A 24096-nucleotide genomic window follows, 5' to 3' on the forward strand; every position below is an offset into this window, starting at 1 on the left:
AATTCATAGCCTGTTGCAAAGTTGTCTTTTTCTTCCACCAATGTCTGCCTAATCACATAACTTAGATATGCAGACTCTCTTAAATCCACTCAGCAAGTCATAATACTGCAATTAAACATTTCCATTTATATGGACTGTCCGGGTCCAACATATAATTCTCCGTAACTTCCGCCACCTCCAACGGGATTCCACCACTAAGCACATCTTTCCCTCCTCTCCCCCCCCGCTTTCCGCAGGGATCACTCCCTACGTGACTCCCTTGTCCATTCGTCCCCCCCATCCCTTCCCACTGATCTCCCTCCCAGCACTTATCCTTTTAAGCGGAATAAGTGCTACACATGCCCTTACACTTCCTCCCTTACCACCATTCAGAGCCCCAGACAGTCCTTCCAGGTGAGGTGACACTTCACCTGTAAGTCGGCCGGGGTGATATACTGTGTCCGGTGCTCCCGATGCGGCCTACTATATATTGGCGACACCCAACACAGGCTGGGAGACCGTTTCGCTGAACTGTCGGCCAGAGAAAGCAGGATCTCCCAGTGGCCACACAATTTAATTCCACGTCCCATTCCCATTCTGATGTGTCTATCCACGGTCTCCTCTACTGTCAAGATGAAGCCACACTCAGGTTGGAGGAACAACACCTTATATTCCATCTGGGTAGCCTCCAACCTGATGGCATGAACACTGACTTCTCTAACTTCCGTTAATGCCCCACCTCCCCTTTGTACCCCATCCGTTATTTACTTTTTTTTTATTATTACTAATTTTTTTTCTCTCTCTCCTTTTTCTCCCTCTGTCCCTCTCACTATACTCCTTGCCCATCCTCTGGGCTTCTCCCATCCTCCTTTCTTTCTCCCTAGGCCTCCCGTCCCATGATCCTCTCATTTCCTTTTGCTAATCACCTGTCCAGCTCTTGGCTCCATCCCTCCCCCTCCTGTCTTCTCCTATCATTTCGGATCTCCCCCTCCCCCTCCCACTTTCAAATCCCTTACTCGCTCTTCCTTCAGTTAGTCCTGACGAAGGGTCTCGGCCCGAAACATCGACTGTACTTCTTCCTAGAGATGCTGCCTGGCCTGCTGTGTTCACCAGCAATTTTAATGTGTGTTGATTTCCATTTCAACTATGCTTTACAGTCAGGAAAAAAAAACCTTCCAAACATTGATTTGCTGTTCTGTTCTATACTCTATGATATCTTGTGTTTTTCCAGAATTCTCTCCTCCTCTTCTACCCTCCACTCCTACTCTTCGTCCCCATACATACTCTTGCCTCCCAACCCTCCTGGAATCATTTAGGAAATTAGAAAATAGTGCATCAAAAGTTCAGTTTGTCAATACATTTGAGCTAATAGTGATCCTTCAGTTTTTAAATAGTTTGTGAATGAGCATCCAATAGCATCTAAGGAGATTAATTACTGTGTGTGTGGTTTGTATTGGACAAAACCTACACCCCAGGCAGCCGACACCACTGTTGGAGCTTTAAACGTCGGTGAATGTGTTATATCTTTACATTAACTTTGTTGTTGATGTGTCCTCTTGCCTTTAATTTGGGAGAAAAAAAAATACTATTTCATTTAACTGTAAAGTCATACCAGTTCCAATTTTTTAAAATTGGGTAATTTTTATGGGGAATTTTCAAAGTTGGCACAGCTATTTTCTTTGAGCCGTGAAAATATTTTTTAAAAATCCCAACGTTCCCAAAATGTGAGTTCAAATGTTGATTAAATCTTTTCACATCAGATTTCAACAAGGCAAAACAGTGTTTCCGAGCAGTAATGCGAGTGGGCAGATGCTCAAAGCAGACAGGTCGGTTTGACATGAGAATGAACCCGAGGAGTATGAGGAGTAGAGATAATGGGTGCTAAAATGAGAGTGAAATGTTGCGAAGAGCATTTCTTTTGCTGATCCGGGGAGATTTGTAGCGGGCAGCTGGGGGTGATTCTTTCTGCCTGTGTCAGGGACTTACTGCACTATATCCTTTCTGCCCTCTCTATGAACTGGGCAGCTTCCTTTCACCAGTTTATTTTAACTTGTGCTTTGGCAGTTGTCTGAAAGCTGCAGATGTTCCATATAAATAAATGTGCTACTTGCCTTAGAAAGCTGTACACTTGTAGTGAAAAGTTAACTATTTCCTTCCAAATTCAGAGCAAACAAACAGAGTGGGCCATCATTTAGTATGCACTAGGCAACGATGCTGTTTGTTTCCAGAGCTGGCAGCCAAGGTTGTTATATTCTTCACTTTTTTTTTGTCAGAATAGTATGTTATCACCAAATTTCAATTGCTTTTGAGGCCACTTCATTAACTACAATTATAAATGTGCATTTATTTGGCTTGTTTATCGTGAGTTGCTGTTTTGCTGTGCCAAGCAGAGTTACAGCCCTCAGTGTTGAACCAGGTTCCATACTCCCAGCCTTGTCATCAGCAAGTAATCCATACTGCAGCAACTTTCTGGGTGTCATCACTTGATCACTTAAATAGCTTTCAGTCTGAAAAACACATGGTATGATGAATGCCTTCATAACAATGTACTTACAGCAGCTCCCAAATTGTAGAAAATAAGGAACAGGGTTTATTGGTGGTGCCACCAGTTCAGCTGTTTCGAGCATCGTCATTCTACACATGATGGGGAGAAAGAGTGGTGCCCATTCAGACCTAAACAAGATGCTGTATTCTTGTGTGATTTTTTTTTTAAACAATATTATTTGTAGACAATGCAGCACAATTTCACTCTGAAAATCAAGTTGTGGTATTATTAGTATAACAAAACTGAGGCAGCCTGTTATGGAAAATCAAAAGTGTGTGACTTTGTAGTAAACAACTGGCCAGGGCTTATTCGTCATGCTGTGTAATTAGTTTCTTCCAAGCCTTTTTCTGTCAGTTGTTCAAATGAACTTTTGTAGTCTTTAGGCACATTACTGAAATAATCTCATTAGAGATTTTGTTGACCCATTGGGTCATAATTAACCAGAGATGACATCCCTTACAAAATGATATGGGCTTCTTACTATGCTTCAAATAAAATTGTCTTGCCAATGCTATTGGTGGGGGTGGGGAAATATTCAACAGTTAAACCCATGTAGTCTTTTGGTAGATTGCCAGAATCCCCTTGATCCACGGGGCCTTGCTGCGAGAGGTTGAATCAGTTCTACTAACTGCGACTTTGTAATTGCTTCTCAGAAGTAATTGGCAAAGATGTTTAAAGCTGAGAGCGGATGCTCATTAAGCAGAATGTGCAGGTTCCTTGTGTGGTAAGCTTCTCTAAAGGTCAGGTGCAAAGTTTCAGCCGGCATTAATCAGGCAAGTGAACATCCCAATATTGCACCACATAATCCAGTGTGCGTACTCAACATTGTTCCCTCTAAGCTGTACGGGTGTGTGGCCACGCAGTAACTGAAATGCTCCTATGCACATAGCCTTTGTTACTGCGCAACAGGAACTTTCTTTTATATAATGCTAATATAATTGTGAAATACCCTGTGATTAATTGTGTTGATAAATATAACCCATAAATTTTCTAAATAATAAACAGAACATTTTATACCTTCAGCATATTTACATCATCAGTGTTTCAAGTTACAACACCATTACAAATTGTAACAGCAAACTCAGAAGGGAAATCAGTAGCTCATTGAATGCTGATGCTAAGGTTAAAAGTTTATGAAACTTGCAAGATTTTCTTTGCTTTACTGTATTTCATTATTCTTTTCAATTAATAAAATCAAAAGCATGCGATTTTTCAAATTTCATTCTAAATATTCATAGTATGTATATTACAAAAAAACAGCTTTTAAAATGTCACACAGTTTTCCAGCAGTGTATTTAGAAAAAAATACCCAGCTCAGAGCAATGGTTGGTTCGTGCAGCTGTATTTAAAGAAAAAGATCCTGCTCAGTCCGTGCAGTTATTTTTAAAAAAAAAATTAGTTCAAACGGTGCTCAAGTGAAATGGGTTAAGGCTGAGGTGCAGTGTATGATTTAGCCAATGGCCTCCTCCATCCTTGCCACTGCTTGAGGAACATTGCACTGCATGTGACATCTGAAAATCCTTCATAGCTTGTTGGCCAGATCAGGAGAATGTCCTGTTGGGGCTGTTCCAGCATCGTTCCTTGTTTAGTCCAAGAGTTCACCTCAGTAAGCTTGCTCCACATATTCATTTACCCCTCTTTTATTTTTCTCAGCTTCCTCCTTATGCAATGCTAATAGCCATCCCAGGCTCCTCTTTCTAATATGAGGCAATTTACAGATACAGTATTCCCCTCTGACACAGCACTGCACTAAATCTGGTGACCTATACTTTGACTCTAAGGATCCCTTCTGGATATTGCTGCTGCCTTCAGAAATTTCTCTTAAGAGCTCACAGGAATGTGGGAGAAATATCATGCAATGTGGTACTGAGACTGTGTTTATCTAGATCTCAACCCAAGCAAAGATGGCTAGATGTTGTACTTAATCCTATGGAAAAACTTGAGTAGCCCAATCCACTTTTCTACCCCATATTCTATGTTCTTCAAGGATTTATTCAAACAATTTATCAAGCATTCCAGCGCTCAAATTCCAAATTTCAAGCAGCCACTTTTCTTAATGGTTCCTCCTGTCGTCTTTGATTCTTTCTCAAACATCTTTAAACCGTACCTGGTGACTACAACTCTTAAGCCATATATTATAATCAAATCTTGTAGCATATTTAGAAGTAAAAATGCCCTTAAATAATGGCTTAGAATGCTTTTTTTAAACTAAAGAAATTCTCAACTTGGGTTTCTTAGATCCTTATTTTTAACTGATCTCCATTCAAATATAGACACAATTTCTTTGTGCTTAGAGCACTATTTTCAGCTCAATAAATTGAAAAGCCCTTAGAACAGTAGAGCAAAGTATTGGCCCTTCATCCCATGATGATGTGCCAATCTTGTAACCTACCCTGAGATCAATTTAACCTTTCCTTCCCACACAGCCCTCCATCTTCTTTCATCCGCGTGCCTCTCTCAGGGTCTCTTCAATATCACAGTGTATCTGCCTCTACCACCATCCCAGCTGTGGTTCTGTGTACCTACCACTCTCTGTGTAGTTTTTAAAAAATATACCTAACTCTACGCCTCCCCATGCTTTCCGCAGTCACCTTTAAAAGTATATTAGCCATTGCCTTTCTGGGAGGTGGGGTTGGTGGGGAAGGCTCTGTCAATGCTGCTTATGCACCTCTATTAAGTCTCCTCTCATCCTCCTCCACTACAAACAGAAAAGGTCTAGCTCGCTCAAACTTTCCTCATAAACCATGCTCTCTAATCCGGGCAGCATCCTAGTAAATTTCTGCAGGCTCTAAAGCTTTCACATCGTGCCTGTAATGAAATGTGAAATTGTTGTACTGTACAAATGTCCTAGACACATTTATATATCTAGTGCGCTAAGACTTTTGAATAGTACTCTATTTGTCAATGTGGAGCGGAGAGTGAGTTTGTAAAGCTGGCGGGAGCAAAGGATGTTGGGAATGGTGAGGGTGGAGCACCACAGGAAGGGTGTGGGACAGGTGGCGGAGAAGGAATGCACCGGCAGAGGCAGGAGTATGGCGCGGGTGCAGATACACCCAGCCCTGGACATCAAGCATGGTGATTTGATGCCAAACAATTGGTTTATTAATCATTTGCAGAATGTCTCTCGGTGCTTCCTGCTTCCCGCTCCCTCACCTCTCCCTGCCCCATCTCACTGTCAGTCCACAATAGAGACCCGTATTATCATCACTCACATGTGTCATGAAACTTGCTTTTTGCTGCAGCAGCAGTACAGTACAATACATAAAATCATTACAGTACTGTGCAAAAGTCTTGGGTAACCTAGATATATGTGCCTAAGACTTTTGCACAGTACTGTGTGTGTGAAGGCAGTTAAGGATGCAAAGTGATGTCAAATGGCATAAAATGACATCACAGTTTAATTGTACCTGGCTATGAGACGCAAAACAACAGTGAGGGTGGAATAACTGGAGGCTGGAGGCCTCTTTTCTTTCAGTTAAAGGGCCTGTTGCCATGTGAACCTCTACCAAGAAGTCTGAAGCTTCACAATTCTGGATTGATATCTTTAATGTTTCCTTTTGTTGCTGCTTACACCATTTGCAGTACTTATATTCTGTGCCGCCACCACCACAATACCTCGTCAACAATTGACTGTTTCTCCTTGAATTTCGAACTCCATTCCTGCACCCGTTCACGCATAAGGTACCTCTGACTCTCCAAGTTCCATATCCCCTCCCAGAATCATCATTGTTCTCCACTACCTGAATAACTGCACTCTGCAATAAAAAGAAATGCTGGAGAAAAAGCTTGTTCTACCGTGGGTTCCATGCATGTAGTATGTTGTAGCCTCCTCATCAGAAATGATCCTTTACAGTGGGCTAAGCTGAGAGATAACAAGGGCAACGTTATCCTGGAGCTCCTAGCATGATAGCCAACACAACATTGTGAGGGGATGGTACTGCTTCACAAGCCTGATCGATTACTTTGAAGAAGTGACAAGCAAATAGATGAAGGTAAAGCAGTGGATGTGGTGTTTATGGATTTTAGTAAGGCATTCGACAAGGTTCCCTGTGACGTGCTCATTCAGAAAGTCAGGAGGCATGAGATCCAGGGAAACTTGGCTGTGTTGTTTCAGAAATGGCTTGCCCACAGTAGGCAGCGGGTGGTAGTAGATAAAGCACATTCGGCCTGGACGTCGGTAACTAGTGATGTTTCGCATGGGACACCCTGCTCTTTCTGATTTATTGTTTTATATATATAATAAATGACAGATAAGGAATTGGAAGGATCAGTTAGTAAGTTTTTAGGTGACACAAATGTTGGTAGTGTTGTGGATAATGTATAAGGTTGTAAGTTACAGTGGGGTATTGAAAAGATGCAGAGCGGGGCTGAGAGTAGCAGATGCTCAATCTTGAAAAGTGTGAAGTTATACCCCTTGGAAGGTTAAACTTGAAGGCAGAGTACAAGGTTAATGGAAGGATTCTTAGTGTGGAGGAACAGTGGCATATTGAGGTCCCTGCCCATAGATTTCTCAAAGTTACTGCGCGAATTGATAGGGTGGTTAAAGAGGCATAAAGTGCAGTGGCCTTCATTAGTTGGGAGAATAAGTTCAAGAGCCATGAGGCAATGTTGCAGCTCAATAAAACTTGGGTTAGACCATACTTAGAGTATTGTGTTCAGTGCTGGTTGTCTCATTATAGAAAGGACGTGGAAGTTTTAGAGAGGTTGCAGAGGAGATTTACCAGTATGCTGCCAGCATTAGAGAGCAAGCTGGGCTTTTTTTTTTCTTTTTGGAGTGAAGAAGAAAGAGAGGTGACTTGATAGAAGCGTAAAAGATGATGAGAGGCACAGATAGATTAGACAGACAGTACCTTTCTTCCCCAGAATGGGAATGGCTAATACAAAAGGACATAATTTTAAGGTGATTGGAGGAAAGTAAAGGGGGACTGTCAGCAGTTGTAAAGGGTGGTGATGGAGGTGAATTAGATTAGAGAGATTTAAGAGACTCTTCGGAAGTCTCATGGATGAAAGGAAAATGGAGGGCTATGTGGGAGAGAAGGGTTAGATTGATCTTGTAGGAGGTTAAAAGATTGGCACAACATTGTGGGCCGAAGGGCCTGTACTGTGCTGTATGTTCTACGTATGCACCTTGGTGCTTTATTGGAGCAATTTGGATAAAATTAGTTACTAATTACTAACTTATAAATTTGAGTAGTTATCCAGACAAATCAAAAGTGGTCATCAATATTGAATGCATAATTGATTTTAGCTAAGTGAAGATTTCCATTTTCATGAAAATTCCTTCAAATCTGTAGATGCTTTCCGAGAAATGTATTTTTTTTAAAAAGGAGCTTTAAAGAAAATTTCAAATACTGACGAGAGACTTGAACTTGTCAGATAGAAGGTTGTCCTTGTAATCTGATAAAGAACAAAATTTTGAGTATATTTGATCACTGGCATGAGGAATAATATCTGTTTTGATTTGATTTATTCACATCATCAATCATTTTCCACGTGCAATGTGAATATCAGAGAAGTTGACATTGATGGGTTTAAAAGGTGAGGGTGTGGAGCAATGAACAGTCACATGTAATTAGGTTTCACTTGAGTCATTTATTTGATACTGCTCGCTAAAATTTAACCTTTTTCCTTCTATCAGGATTAAAAGGATGTCTTTAATTCTGCTGTTGGCTTAGTTGATAAAGACACCACCCTACATAACTTTAAGCAACGCACAGGAAGGTTGAAGTTCAAACACTGGTTTGCTCTGTTAGCTCATGCATGGGAACCTTGGCCTTCTCTAACCTCGGGCCAAGGAGAGCGAAGTTAAACTTCTGATCACAAGCCTGCTCATACTTCCATTATCACTCAGTGACAATTGCGGCTTTGAAGCAAAATTGATCATATTTTGCTCAATCCTTAATAGTACCTGATCAGTTAATTGTTTAATGAAAGGCTATCATGCAGCCCAAAAGCTGAATTTTCTGACTTCTATCCCCTTCCTTTCTAGTCCTGATGAAGGGTCATGGCCTGAAACATTGACTGTTTACTCCCCTCCATAAACGCTGCCTTGGTTCCTTAAGGTTGTTATAGTTGGCAGTGTGTGGGGTGGAGGGGGCGGGGTACCTATTAAATGCTCACAATGAATGGCACGCATCTCAAATAGCCTCCGACAACTAAACCAGCTCTTGGCCTTCATGTGTGGCTCCTAAGCCCAGTGGGACCATTTTTACTGACAGGAAAAGGGGCAAAGGTGGGTTGCTGGCACTTTAAAACCATTTGCTTTGGGCAGATTGGGTTTATCAGCCATGGTTGGCAGCTCATCCAGGAGAAGGAAAACTCTGATCTCAAACATCCACTGCCTTGCGGCTATACCCACTCATGGGGAAGGCTACAGGAGTAAACGCCAAGGAAAAATCTGGAGCTGGAGGCCCTAAGGCAGGCCTACGTTGAGTTCAACGCTGACTGGCAACTCCTGCGACGCCACTTGTGCCAGGCTATATCACTTTCTGCTGTTCCTTTAGATTCATCAGCTGTGTGGAGAAGGGGAGCCGGCTACATAGTAACAGCTTGCTCTCAACGTTGTGCTGTCCTAGTTAGCGTACTGGCTTGCTTATCACGTAGACAGCTGCTACGCAACATCCATGGTCAACTCTGACCAATAGAGAGCCTCAAGATGCTGCCTGACCTGCTGAATTCCTGCTGCATTTTGTGCGTGTTGGTCTGGATTTGCAGCATCTGCAGAATCTGTTGTGTTGAGGATGTTACCTTTTCAATATTGTCCCAATGTGGCCAATCTAGTCTTTAGACATTGCGTAACTGGTGCCTGTGCCTACGCCTACGTACTATATATCATTTTGAAGCTTCATAATGTACTGGTTGCATTTCTTTTAATTTGGAGAACAGTTGTTGATGTACTTCACAAGACGTCAATGTTAGTGCAGAGAGGTGTCTGAACTATTTTTGGGAAAGCAAATTTTAAATTTAATCATCAATGAAAAGTTTAAAGAAGAACACTTTACCTTCATCATAAATAGTTTAAAACCTATTTTAAATTGCATTTTGATCTTGAAAAGTGTGAATCCACCACTGACATTATATGTTATTTTCTGATGCAGAGAGTAACAAAACTCTAAATGAGCATCTTGGATCTCCTGAGGAACGTCTCGCACTCCACGTTTTGCGTCAGCAAGGACTTGTACCAGAGCACGTGGAAATGAGGACATTGTACAGCACCTTTCAACCCAACCTTTCACAGGTAACCCTTCAGTCTGATATCTAACCAACAATAGTTTTGGAGTGAGTCATTAACTTGGGCTACTTTGGAAAAGCAGGCCCAGAGAGAGCATTTCTCAAAACAAAAACTCAGAAGCAATGAGTGTGAATGTAACCCTTCACTGATAGGGACACCTGACAATGAAATTTCTTTAATTAATGATCTTCAAAAGAAATGGGCAGGACTGTTGAAGCATAAAATGGTTTTCCATATTGGATCATTGAGACTTGACCTAAATAGAGTGGATGGGGAGAGGATGTTTCCAGTTTAGATTATGAAGGCACGTAGTCCCCTTTTATTGTCATTTAGTAATGCATGCGTTAAGAGATGATACATTATTTCCTCCGGTGTGATATCACAAAATACTGGATAAACCAAGACTGGAAAAGAACTGACAAAACCACATAATTATACATATAGTTACAACAGTGCACAATACCGTAACTTGATGAAGAAAGTCCGTGAGCACAGTGAAGTTCAAAGTTTCTCAAATGTCCCACATCTCACGCAGACGGGAGAAGGAGGAAAAACGCTCCCTGCCATGCCGACCACAATCCGACTCTGAGTCATCTGAAAACTTCGAGCTCTGATCAGCTCTCCGACACCAAGTACTGAGCGCCATCTCTGTCCGAGTGATTCGACCTCTTTCTCGGTCGCCAAAAGCAGGCAAGGCCGGGGATTTTGAGGCCTACCCTCCGAAAGATTCCCGACCGCGCAGTAACGACAGCAGTGGACAGGCGTTTCAGAAGTTTCTCCAGGTGTTCCTCTGTGATTTCACGTCCATTCTCCATCAATTCAGAATTGTTCACGGCCCCTATTTAACAGATACGGCGTCATTTTTCACCGGGGAGCTGCGCAGTTGTGGGAAAGCCTAGGACCTGAGTGCATAGACTCAGAATACACGGATATCTCTTTAGAACATGGATTCCCAACCTGGGGTCCTTGCTTAGTCCATGGCATAAAAAAGGTGGGGAACCCCTGCTTCAGAACATAGATGAAGAGGCATTCCTTTAGCTAGAGGGTGCTGAATCTGTGGAATTTATTAGAAAAGACAGCCGTCGAGGTCAAGTCATTGGGTACATTTAAAGCAGAGGTTGACAGGTTCTTGATTAGTCAGGGCATCAAAGGTTATGGGGAGAAGGCAGGAGAATGGGGTTGAGAGGGAAAATATATCCGCCATGAATGATGGGGTAAATAGCCTCTCAACACACATCAAAGTTGCTGGTGAACCCAGTAAGCCAGGCAGCATCTCTAGGAAGAGGTTTCAGGCCGAGACCCTTCGTCAGGACAGGAGGGTCTGGGCCTGAAACATTGACTGTACCTCTTCCTAGATATGCTGCCTGGCCTGCTGCTTTCACCAGCAACCTTGATGTGTGTTGCTTGAATTTCCAGCATCTGCAGAATTCCTCATGTTTGTAATTCTATGTCATATGGTTTTTGCATTTTTTTCCCGCTTGCATATTTCTAATCTTTTCAAATGCAATAACAAACATTCTTTATAGCTTATGCAAGTGAAATGGGTAAAGAAAGTACAGTGCAGGTCTGTAGAAAGTACAAACCCTGGCAGCAGAGCAGGATGGGTACATCTGAAAATCAGAATTAAAATCAAACGCTGGAATTGCCTACTGACCAAAGATTTTTTGCCTAAAATATTGCTTTTTCGCCTCCTGTAGATACTGCCTGAATATTAAGTGATTGCAACATTTACTGTTTTTAAGATCGTGTAGTTGTACTGACAATGTTCTTCAGGGTGGATGAGTGTATGTGATGCCCTTGGGGAAAGAATAAAATGGGTAGAGTCTTAGTTTAATTGTTTTGCTGTGAGTGGAGTCTGTGATGCTTGGCTTTGAGTACGTTGGGTAGAGAAACCAGTAACGCGGTACATTCATAGTCACTATTTCATAAATCAGTTGATTATTGCATATGGTTCTGAACACTATCTTTCAGAAAACCTGTTAGCCTTGAAGAGCTTAGAGGAGGATTACCTACAAGTTACACCAGAATTACGGAATTTGAATTTGAGCACCTAATAATAATAAAGGACTTTAATCAAAAGTACTCTTCAGTACTTTGGCCTACTAAATATCTTAAAGGGCTCCAAAGAGAAGAAAATGGTGGTTAGAAGGCCATTGCTACCAGCCCAATGTATATGGTTAATATAATTACCAAACGTCCTTCGAAAACTAATGATTTAAGGAAATGAGTCAATATCTCCCACTAAAGACCATCTTTGTTCCAGAAATCACTTTTGTAGTGTTGTACAGCCTGTAGCCATCAATATTCCATTCCTGTGGCTCATAAACATCTGAATATTTCGAAGAGCCAAAGGAACATTAAAAAAGTGATCTCATGAGCAGGGAGCTGGGTGGATAGAACTGATCTCAAATTCAAGATGCTGTGAGAAAACCTTAAACTAAAGCTATCAGAATTGTTTCCTGCCATGCAGATCTCGAAGATTCAAAGGTGCAATTTAATGTCAGAGAAATGTATACAATATACATCCTGAAATGCTTTTTCTTCACAAACATCCATGAAAACAGAGGAGTGCCCCAAAGAATGAATGACAGTTAAATGTTAGAACCCCAAAGTCCACCCCGCCCCAGCTCCCCTCCCTCCTGCTCATAAGCGGCAGCAAGCAACAATCTCCCCTCCTCCCACCAGCAAAAAAAAGCATCAGCACTCACCACCGAGCACTTAAGCAAAGCAATAGCAAAGACACAGACTTGCAGTTACCCCAAAGACTTCATGTTTCACCCAGTATACAACAGACCACAGGCTCTCTCTTTCCCTAATAAGGGAGAAAGTGTTGTCTCCGTTTTCCCAGCAAACAGGGAGACATAACAAATAACTCACTGGTTTATGATGTTAAAAGTCCATTACGTCGCTTTTTATGAGCTCTGTGCCGGAAGATCTCAAAGATCCCAGGTCTCCGGGCACACAGCCGTAGATATCCCAACTCCCCCAATGACACACGGATCTCCTGCTGTGACACCGACCTCAATCCGCCCGTCTCCAGAGCCCCGAGATCCTAGGCTTCCAAATCCGAGCTGAACAACGGCCAGTTATGAAACCCAGAGAGTGGGTCTTTTGATAAACCAGATATTTGCAAGTAGTGCTTTCCCACGTTGAAGAGGAGGTTGCCCAGGCATTGACGGGACAGGTTTTAAGGGTAGCAGAATGGCAATAATTGATATCCAGTCCTGAAAATCATCTAGAATCAGTAGGAATAAGTTATCCATTTTGGATAAGTTGAAGGAATTATCATCTTTGCATATCCTGCCACATATTGTGCTTCTGGGATAATGTCCTTTGGGTCCCTTGCAACAAAATGCATGGGAGAAAATAGTGAAATAGGCTGTTTTTGATGCAGGGCAATGTGCTTGAAGGTCATTAGCAGTTAATACCCTTCTTCTTGAATAAGGAACCAAGGACTGGCTGAGCAGTAGAATTAGGAATGCAAATGTACAGACTTGAGAAGTTGCAGTTCAACCATGCATTATATCTCAGTAGGCAATCTATGGCCGAAAAGATATGTATGTTTTTTTTTTAAAAAAGTGAACTTTGACAGGTTTGAAACAAATTTTGATGAACTAGAGAAAAGCCAGAAATGCATATGGAAGTGACTAAGAGCCTTGCATTGACTGGCATGCTATTAATTAAGTTTAATAGAGTGATGAGCTGTTACCAAATCAGTGGAGTACCAGTCCAAAGCTGTTGTGCTGAAATTTTCCATCTCCTGGTTCAGCCTACACTTTGCGCCTTGTCACAAGTAGAACTAGGAAGCATTTGGTCTCTGACATCTCTGTGTAGAGGTATCCTAAATACTAAGCTATCTTGAAAATGATGTACCCTTCAGCCATCAAGGGTGAATAAGTGTACTAAGCAGAGGAGAATTAAAATAGAGCACTATTTTTTAAGCTGTGACTGCAGATAAAGGAACATAGATCACATTAACCAAGTGGTTGTTGTTATAGATCAGCATCCTAGGTTATGTGAGTTTAAAACTTGGTGCCAAATTGTGACTCTGAATTAACTGAACCAAGTGATTTATCACCTTGACAAGAAAAAAAAACTCACTACTATCCTTCAAAAAAGGGAACATAATAGTTATGGTCTGCATGAAACTAAGAAACGGAAGGTTTTTGATTCCATGGGCATTTTAGAAATATAATTCTGCTTTCCCTATGTCACCCGCAATACATTTTCAAGTAGATCTGTTTCACCCTAATTAAGTTTACTTATTCATCCAACAAGTAGGTATGTTTGTAATTTGGATGACAGAAAATTTGTAGAATGGATCTTGGTGATTGTAGGGATGACTTACAGCAGATTGAAAAGCTTGTGCATATGGACATTAAGAAAGAGGATGTGCTGGAGCTTTTGGAAAGCATCAAGTTGGATAAGTCTCAGAGACCGAATGAGATGTACCCCAACTACTGTGGGAGCTGAGGGAGGAGATTGCTGAGCCTCTGGCAATGATCTTTGCATCATCAATGGGGACGGGAGAGATTCCGGAGGATTGGAGGGTTGCAGATGTTGTTCCCTTTTTCAAGAAAGGAAATAGAGATAGCCCAGGAAATTATAGACCAGTGAGTCTTACTTCAGTGGTTGGTAAGTTGATGGAAAAGATCTTAAGAGGCAGGGTTTATGAACATTCAGAGAGGTATAATATGATTAGGAATAGTCAGCGTGGCTTTGTCAAAAGCAGGTCGTGCCTTACAAGCCTGATGGAATTTTTTGAGGATGTGACTAAACACATTGATGAAGGTAGAGCAGTAGATGTTGTGCATATGGATTTAAGCAAGGCATTTGATAAGGTACCCCATGCAAGGCTTATTGAGAAAGTAAGGAGGCATGGGATCCAAGGGGACATTGCTTTGTGGTTCCAGAACTGGCTTGCCTACAGAAGGCAAAGAGTGGTTGTAGATGGGTCATATTCTGCATGGAGGTTGATGACCAGTGGTATGCTTCAGGGATCTGTTCTGCGACCCCCTACTCTTCGTGATTTTTATAAATGACCTAGATAAGGAAGTGGAGGGATGGGTTAGTAAACTTGCTGATGACACAAAGGTTGGGGGTGTTGTGGATAGTGTAGAGGGCTGTCAGAGGTTACAGCGGGACATTGATAGGATGCAAAACTGGGCTGAGAAATGGCAGATGGAGTTCAACCCAGATAAGTGTGAGGTGGTTCATTTTGGTAGGTCAAATATGATGGCAGAATATAGTATTAATGGTAAGACTTTTGGCAGTGTGGAGGATCAGAGGGATCTTGGGGTCTGAGTCCATAGAACACTCAAAGCTTCAGCACAGGTTGACTCTGTGGCCTTCATCAATCATGGCATTAAGTTCAGGAGCCAAGAGGTAATGTTGCAGCTATATAATACTCTGTTCAGACCCCACTTGGAGTACTGTGCTCAGTTCTGGTCACCTCACTACAGGAAGGATGTGGAAACTATAGAAAGGGTGCAGAGGAAATTTACAAGGATGTTGCCTGGATTAGGGAGCATGCTTTATGAGAATAGGTTGAATGAACTTGGCCTTTTCTCCTTGCAGCAGCGGCGGATGAGAGGTGAGCTGATAGAGCTGTACAAGATGATGAGAGGCATTGATCGTGTGGATAGTCAGAGGCTTTTTCCCAGGGCTGAAATGGCTAACACGAGAGGGCACAGTTTTAAGGTGCTTGGAAGTAGGTATGGTGATGGAGACAAATACGATAGGGTCTTATACGAGAGTTCGGATAGGTACATGGAGCTTAGAAAAATAGAGGGTTATGGGTAACCTAAGGTACCTTCTAAGTAAGTACATGTTCAGCACAGCTTTGTGGGCTGAGGGGCCTGTATTGTGCTGTGGGTTTTCTATGTTCTGTGTTCTAATGTTGATCATTAGAGCAAGAGGAGCCAAATGGCTTTACCATCTGATAGTGATCAGGTACTGTAGTGGAACACAAGCTCTGGCCTATGCCCGTCTAGATTAGTACATACCTGATATGCGTTTTTAATTATATTCAGTCCTGTCAAAATAAGCAGCCTCATAATACTTGAGTTTTCCAAATTGTTATCCAGTGTTTGTTTCTTCCCATATTTTATGTATTGATTTTCTCATACTGTGCTATCTCTTGCATTAGGGAAAGCTTCAGATGTGGGTTGACATTTTCCCAAAGAGTTTGGGACCACCTGGGCCACCTTTTGACATTATACCCCGAAAGCCCAAAAAGTAAGTATGGATTATATTAATCACCTCTCTACATTAGTATGTGCTGATGCAAGCTCTCAGTAAGACTTCACTGAACATCAGTTCCATTTCTCTGCTGATGCTACCTGACCTACTTGGTGTTTCCAGCAATTTTATTTCGGATTTCCAGTATCCACAGCTTTACTTTTCAATTTTCATAATGTGCTGCTTGGTCTATGTGAACCATCTTCTGACTTGACAAAAATTACCTCAGTGCACTCATTTAACTAATAAACCATCTGTTTGGCTGTGGGCCATAAGCAAAACGTGTTGTGCTTATTGCATTTTGTTTTATTGGCTTGATATAGGGTAATATTAGTGGTGAGACATGCTAACACATCAGTGTATGCCAAAATATATCAACATGATATTTGTTTAAGTGTGTAATCCTTGCAGATGGCTGGTTAATGGATTCTTTGTTGTGTAATGGTCATTCAGAGCCCTGTAGTTACCAAGAAAAGCTGACACAAGAGCATCGGTAATCTGAAACAAATAACAATTGTCCCAATTATCTTTTCTGAGTGATTGTTTAATGGTCTAGTTTAAACATTTTACTAATTTTCCTGCAGACTTTACATCTAATTGCAGACTTGGCATCATTGCCTCTTACGAATAAATTTAGCAATGGCTCCTAGTTCTTACTGTTACTTAATGACATTTTCCCCATATAAATGTCAGGTAATATTTGAAGTGGTTTTGATTATGATCCTTCTCACTGTTAAGTTGCTTGCTAGCCTGATTGCCATGAGGCAACAGAGTAATAATAATACTGGAAGTATTATTGCAAATAATACTAGAAGTAGACTTTAAAAAATAGAATAGTGTGAACATTCACATTTTGAGCACAGGAATTATTTAGTCCAATATTAATGTCTGAGCTTGGTATCAAGTTCCACATTGGTATTTCAGGAGATGTTTGTACCAACAAGTTTTAGATGACTTAATGCATCGAGTAAAAAAAAAAGTTATGCTGTATTCTCATGTTTTTTTTGTATCCCCTTCAACCTGTTTCTCAACTTCTTTATCCTGTACCTTGAATAATTATTTGAAGGAAAATTGTCTAATCCTAGCTATTCATGCTTTGCCTTTCAATGCCTTGTCACTATCTGTACTTCATGCAGATATTTCCTTCGCTGTGTAATATGGAATACCAGCGATGTTCTTCTGGATGAAAAAAGCATTACTGGAGAAGAGATGAGTGATATCTATGTTAAAGGGTAAGTAAGTTATTCCTTAACTGGTGTAAAAAAAAATATATAGTTTTGCTTGTATCTAAAGTCCAGACATGACCTCAATGCTTGAATTGTTAGTCTTATTTGCTATCTGCTGCAGCCCTGCTCTCTATCATACCAACAGTGAAAGTAAAGTGGAGTTCATGTGCAGGCCAATCGAGACCCCAGGGGAGTTGCTGGTATTTGGAATATTACTTTTACGGATGGTCTGATGAAAGACCTATGGAACTTGGGCCTTGAAAGGCTCATGACCTTGCTGACAATTTCTTTGCCATCAGAAGTTCAGAAATGCTGCAGGTGGGAGTTGTGGGCATGAGTTTAACGTGATTTTTCATTTCCTTTGTGGTATCTCTGAAAAAAAGGGCACTCTGTTGAACACCACTGATAAAATGTCTTTTTATTTAAACTGAAAATATGTTGCTCATGTTTTCTTTTATTGATTCAGTGCTTGTAATCTCTGACTGCCCTGCCGGACGTCCTGCTTTCAATCAGGTCATCTGTTTGAAGCAAAATTGAGGGGCAGAATAACAGAGCAAAGGGAAAAGCCCTTAGACCCACAACAATGTTGAACTAATGACACCAAGTGATCAACTAAACAAATCACTTCTGCTGAAACAATGTCCATATCTTTCCATTTCAAGTGCCTATCTTAAGGCCTTGAATGCCCTTTCACGTTTGCCTCCACCACCAACCCTGGCAGCACATTCTAGATGCCTACCACTCCGTTTTTATAAAAAAGAACACTTCCCCACACATCTCCTTTGAACTTACCCCTTCACCTTAAATGCGTGCTGTCTGGTAATAGACATTTCAACCCTGGAGAAAAGATGTTGGCTGTCTACACTGGTCATTATAAATTTCTGTCAGATTTTCCCTCGTCTTCCACCGCTCCAGAAAAATCGACCCAAGTTTGTCCTCCTGTCCTTGTGGAGGCTTTGGAGAGGGTGCAGAGGAGGTTTACCAGGGTGATGCCCAGATTAGGGAGCATGTGCTACGTCTTTCCTATAATGGGGCAATTAGACCGAATGCAAAACCATCAGACGTGGCCTAACTAAAGTTTTGTAAAGCTGCAAATTCCATATGTTTGAACTCATTTCCTTGACTAAGCATACCAAATATCGTCTTTACCACCCCAACAATATGTGTAGCCTCTTCTAGGGAGCTGTGGACTTGGACCCCCAAAATTCCACTGCACATCAAAACTGTCAGGTGTCTTGCTGTTAATGGTGTACTGGCTCTTACACTGGATCTTCCAAAGTGCAACAGGGCCGCCGTTTAAATTCTCCAAACAGTGGAAGTGCCTTGCATTAAGACCTTGCAATTAGGCCATTGTTTTCTAATTTGCTCATAAATTTTAGCCTTTAGAATCCTGTTCAGTAACTACTTGATCACTAATGTGAAAATCGTCAGTGTATGGTTTCCAGGACTTTTTCCATTTTTCCTTTGGAAAAATAGAGCAACACTAGCTACTCACCAGTTCTGTGGGACCTTCCCTGTGGCTAGAGAGCATCAAAGTATTGGTCCAGACCCCAACAATCTCAATAACCTGGGGTATATCCCATCGGGCCCTGGAGACTTATTGACCTCAATATCTTTAAGAGACCCAACTACTACTTACTTTATCTGAAAATGCCCTAGCAAATTAGCACACTCCACATTTATCTCCCTATCCTCCATGTCCTTCTCCTGGGTAAATATTGATGCAAAGTAGTCATTTAGGACTATACGTTTAACCTTGAGTGGTCCTAACCACTTCCCAAGTTTTCCTTTTATTTTTGATACTTTGGGGTTCTCTTTAATCCTACTTGCCAATGGCATTTCATGGCCCCTCTTGGCTTTCCTAATTCCCTTCTTGATTTGTCCTTTGGCTTTTTTTCTAATCCTTTGGACTGCACTTTGATTTCCCACAATGACAGACACATGAAAGCAGTTGTTAGTGATTAAAATGTGCTTCAGTTAATTTAAGCTGAACCATCCGATTTGATTTTTTGTGCAATTCTGAACATCTGGAAATATCAGTATTTGTGACTTCAGTCAAAGTGATTTGTTCAGTGAGACTGATTCAATGACATTGGAATGCATACTCATTAATATTGTGAAGGTTCAAGGCAAATCATTATGGATCAGTACTACAGTGGGTCAAGATACTTCTATGATGTTTCTCAATCCAGATCCCAAATATTTGCATTATGCCAGCTGCCCCTAATTGGAGCCATAGTTTCATCTCAATCTGAACTTGCAGGATGTGAAAAAGGGATATATAAGTACATGGAACACATTATTTGACCTTAATGATGCATTCCTGTCTCGCTATGTGCCATGTTGCTCTGGTTTCCTCCTCGATCCATCTCTGAAGATGCTCAGTCGTGTATATTGATAGCAACTTGCTATCTAGAACAGAACAAGAATATTTGTCTGGTCGATGGGGGCCAAGTCTTGCAACAAAATTTACAGTAGTCATATTGTGGGCTTAATCCAAGGAATGCAGTGTGGCCACTGTTGTGTATGATTTGCTGAGCAATACCTAGTTAGTTTGGATGGTCCAGTCTATTTCCTTTCTCTGAACAGAGTAGAAACATCTGGTGAGGTGCTCACCCCATTAGTCATCCTTCACTAGTTTCATTATATACTTTGGATGTTTAATGGTCTCCTATTTGTATGTCGAGGATTATATCAAACTGTTTGTGCTCAGTGTATTCACTTCTTTGAAGTGGAAAGGAAGATTTGTGCCCAAAAAACTTCCAATGATAAATTTACTCACTCTGCCAGCCAGTTTCTCACCCCCACCTCCACCCACCCACCAACCCCATCGCATGGTTTCACCTATCACAAGCTAGCTTGTACTCCATCCTCTCCTCCGAACTTTTGATTTTGGCTTCTTCCCCTTTCCTTTCCAGTCCTGATGAAGAGTTCTGGCCCCAAATATTGACTGTTCATTTCCCTCCATAAATGATACCTGACTTTTGTGTGTTATTTGCTCTGGATTCCCAGCATTTGCAGAATTTCTTGTGTTTGCTCTACCAGGTTTCAGCTTCCAATTTTATCCCATCATTGGTTGCGAGATGCCTTGCAAGACATTGACTTGCACCAGATAGTCATTGATATATAATATCTGCTTTAGCCAATGTAGATTGTTAAAGGAGCACACACACACAAAATGCTGGAGGAACACAGCAGGCCAGGCAGCATCTGCGGAAAAGAGTACTGTCGACGTTTCAAGCCGAGACCCTTCATCAGTGCTGCTGAAGAGTCTCGGCCTGAAATGTCGACTGTACTCTTTTCCATAGATGCTGCCTGGCCTGTTGAGTTCCTCCAGCTTTTCAGATGTGTTGCTTGGACTTCCAGCATCAGCAGATTTTCTCTTGTTTTATATTGTCAAAGGTAATTTTTTTTAAAAAAAACAATGAAATCAGCCTTTCAAAACATTCTAAATGCAGTTTGAGAGAGCTTTTGCTAAATGTTTGAGCATCCCAGATATTGTGTAGCAACATGACACATCCAGGAACAGATTATGTATTTTCTTTTCAAAAGTCATTAAATAATTTCCTTTCCATCCTGCCCCATTTCCCCCTTATTAGCTCCCCCATTTCCCAAAACATATATATAATCAATGTACAGCTTGTTTTCACTCACCCATAATGGGTACAGTTTTTTTTAAACCTAGGAAGTGAATATGTAACATATACACTCCATGACTTGGAATATACAAGATGTGGAATAGATAAAACTTGATGAATGAAGAACTTCAAATACTAGCAAAAGAATCTGCTGATTGTACACTACTGTGTGACCCTGTTGCAAGAAATACTTTTGACTTGTAATAGAAGAACTAACAGTACTTGCAACTGGGATACAGCTAGCTAAACATTTCAATATATCTGTTTGCATTGATATAAAACACTGTGGTACACTGTCCAAGGAAATTATTAACAATTTAAGAATATTGTTTTTGACAGGAAGAGTTATGTTCTTCGTTAGAATTTAAGTGGCTAATTATGTGAAATGTATTTTCAGCCATACCTCCATTTTACCTTTGTTCCTTGACTAATTTCCCTTCAAGCTTTCATTTTGATATTATTTGAGAAAGTTTTAGCCATTGCAAATAAAAGCAGGAAGTGCTTAGCGGACCAGGTAGCATCCACGGACAGGGAAATATGATCTTGCAGTGACTGATGATTTCTGCTGGAACGTGTCTATATAATAATATTGACTGTAGGGCTGAACTTCATTTCTCTGAGTTCAGAGCTTTGGAGCCGTTGATAGAGTGCCACAGCGCCAGTGACCTTGGTTTGGTCCTGACCTACAGTGCTGTCTCTGTGTGGAATTCATGCGTGCTTTCACCCAGATGCTCTTATTTCATCAGAGACCATAAAATACCGTTTTTATTGGGTAAACCGGCCATTTTAAACAGCCCCTGATATGTGTGTGTCTGGGTGGAGCATATAGTTATGGGAGAAGGTATGTTACAAGGAAATAAGGGAAGTTTGGATTACCCGATGGGTCAAATGGCCTACCAAGTCCTTGGTGAAATATGAGTGAAATTGAAATGAATACCAACATGTTGCTGCAAAAAGATCTATGGAAAACAGGCCACAGGAAGGGTTGAGGATAGGAGAGTTGACTGCAGAGAGGTACAGGGAAGGCATCTGCCAAAAAATAGATTGTTGTTATTTTTTGATTTTAGCAATGCAGCACAGAGTAGGCCTTTCCAGCTTTTCGAGCTATGCCACTCAGCAACCCCACAACCCCAATTAACCCTAATCTAATTACAGGGCAATTTACAATGACCATTTAATCTACCCAGTAAGTCTTTGGACTGTCGGAGGAAACCAGATTACCTGTACATTCCACAGGGAGGAGAACTCCTTACAGAACAGTGCCGGGATTAAACTCCAAGCTCCAGAGTGCCCCGAGCTATAATAGTGTTGGGTTAACTGTGGCGTTACCATGATAAAAATCAGTGGAAGATTTTATCAAGGAGCCAACCTCCAAATTCATTGAGGTGTTAAAAGGAAGTTTGAGGTTTTCTGAGATGATTGCTTGGGGTAGTAATACTGTTCAGTACAGTCAGACAGAAAATAAAAACAAGGTTTGTAATTCAGCAGCTGGCATTTGCTTGTTCGTGATGCCATTTTGGTCGTCATGTGTCCACTAGAGGGAACGGAAAATAATTGGATTACATCATCTCTTCAAGCAACCTCTCCAAGTCAAAAAAAAAAGCCTCAAGGTTGGAGGCAAGAGAGAAAATTAAGGGAAAAAATTGTGATTGCAGAGAAAAGTAGTGGGAATGGATTGATGGTCAGAGGTAAAGTGAAGAGAAGAGGCATTCTGTGGCATTGGAAGCTTGAAATCATTGACACTAAAAAGGAGAAAGAACAGTTTTATTGTCAAAGTGCCAGACTAGAAGGGTGAAATAGAGATAGGGATGAAAACATTGCATTGAGGTAGTAAATCAATGCATTTGGGAGATTGCATGCATCAATGCTTGGATCTATGGATTCAGTGAGAATAAATGTTTCAGAAAGTACTCATTGATAAAATGTTGCTGATCTCCCAGTAGGTTTTTCCTTGCATTGATTCAATCTTCAATGTAAGGTTTTTCTCTTACAAAACTGAAAGATCCATTTTGCCTTGAGGCTTAGGAACTGTATAAAAGTAACAGCACTTTTACATCTTGTGAAATTCAACTACTTGCAGTAGATTTTTGCATTTGCTGCCTGGATAACTTGCATAGTTGTGCACATGATCTTACCCAAGTGACAAATGTTCACTGAACTTCAGTGAATATAATTGGATTTACTGGTATCCTGCTAAGACCTAATTCACAGTACCGATTCGTTATGATGCTCTTGGTCTCTACGGCCATGTATCCTTCCCCACACTTAATGCTTTAAAATGAACATGCATATGAGCTGCACTCTCCTGTGTTTGGGGACCTGTGCTTACCCTGTCCTCCACAGCTTGGTGAAGAGGCTGTCTGTGAGGTTTGGATTTTGGGCTGGTCAGGTGAACCAGCCTGGTGCTGGGATGTGGGATTCTGCTGTCACCTCCTGCACTCCAGCCTCAACCAAGTGAGCACTCCCATGTGTTGATAAGCCACCTGTACCCTGCAGTATCTCTCATCGCCACCTGCTGGATGTGTAGGAAATTGCCCTCTTCTCGCTTGGTTACACAGCTCTCCAAACCCAGAGGTTTCATTGGTTATTTCATGAGCACTATTCCCATTTGCACTCTTGCACCTGCGAATACACTAAGCAAGGTAAGAGTGTGTATGATGCAGGAATTTTGAGATGTTATGTTCTGTCCTGCCATCTTCCACCTAATCTTGTATCTGTAATCATACCAGTGCCAGTGTAACTGAGGCAACGAATTAGCAAGATGTGCTGATGTAGCAACTGTGGGGCCAGTCTTACTATTGCCACTTGTTCCTAAGAAGAGCATTTCATAGTTCCAAAACTGAATTCTTTCCGCACTGTATGCAGACGCAACGGCTATATTCTGTTGGTTCCATACTTTCTCTTCCTATTATTAGCATTGTGCTTTTGTTTTTGGGCACAAACAGATCTGTTTGCACTTTGAATTGTTATTTTGTGGAATGAAGTGCTTCAAAATACTGGCTTGTTATGATTGAGTATTGTGAAAGTGATTGCAACCTCCTTTTCTTTGCATGATACAATGATGGAGTTATTTTGGTGGTAATGTTTTCCCTCTTTTTAAAAAAAAAAGAATCAGAATAACATTTGTCACACCCTTTTAATAGTTCAGTTTGTCTGCTTCCTCTCCTTTCTTTAATGGAATGTAAGATCTATTGTGTTTGATAGAGGAGGGACTCTCCTCCATGATGTAGAATGCAC

The 24096-nt window shown here is 41.2% G+C and overlaps 1 protein-coding gene across 4 annotated transcripts in view; it reads left to right on the forward strand.

Annotated features, from left to right (window-relative positions):
• The window catches only part of LOC140185737 (myoferlin-like), a 267873-nt gene that overhangs the window by 189201 nt on the left and 54576 nt on the right, over window positions 1-24096 (forward strand). For all 4 annotated transcript variants that reach the window (XM_072239327.1, XM_072239328.1, XM_072239329.1 and 1 more), the window contains 3 exons: window positions 9622-9761; window positions 15904-15992; window positions 17132-17227. In XM_072239327.1, coding sequence (XP_072095428.1) covers window positions 9622-9761; window positions 15904-15992; window positions 17132-17227 — 325 coding nt within the window. The remainder of the gene's footprint in view (window positions 1-9621; window positions 9762-15903; window positions 15993-17131; window positions 17228-24096) is intronic.

This window comes from Mobula birostris, chromosome 21 (assembly GCF_030028105.1).
Source record: "Mobula birostris isolate sMobBir1 chromosome 21, sMobBir1.hap1, whole genome shotgun sequence".
NCBI lineage: Eukaryota > Metazoa > Chordata > Chondrichthyes > Myliobatiformes > Myliobatidae > Mobula > Mobula birostris.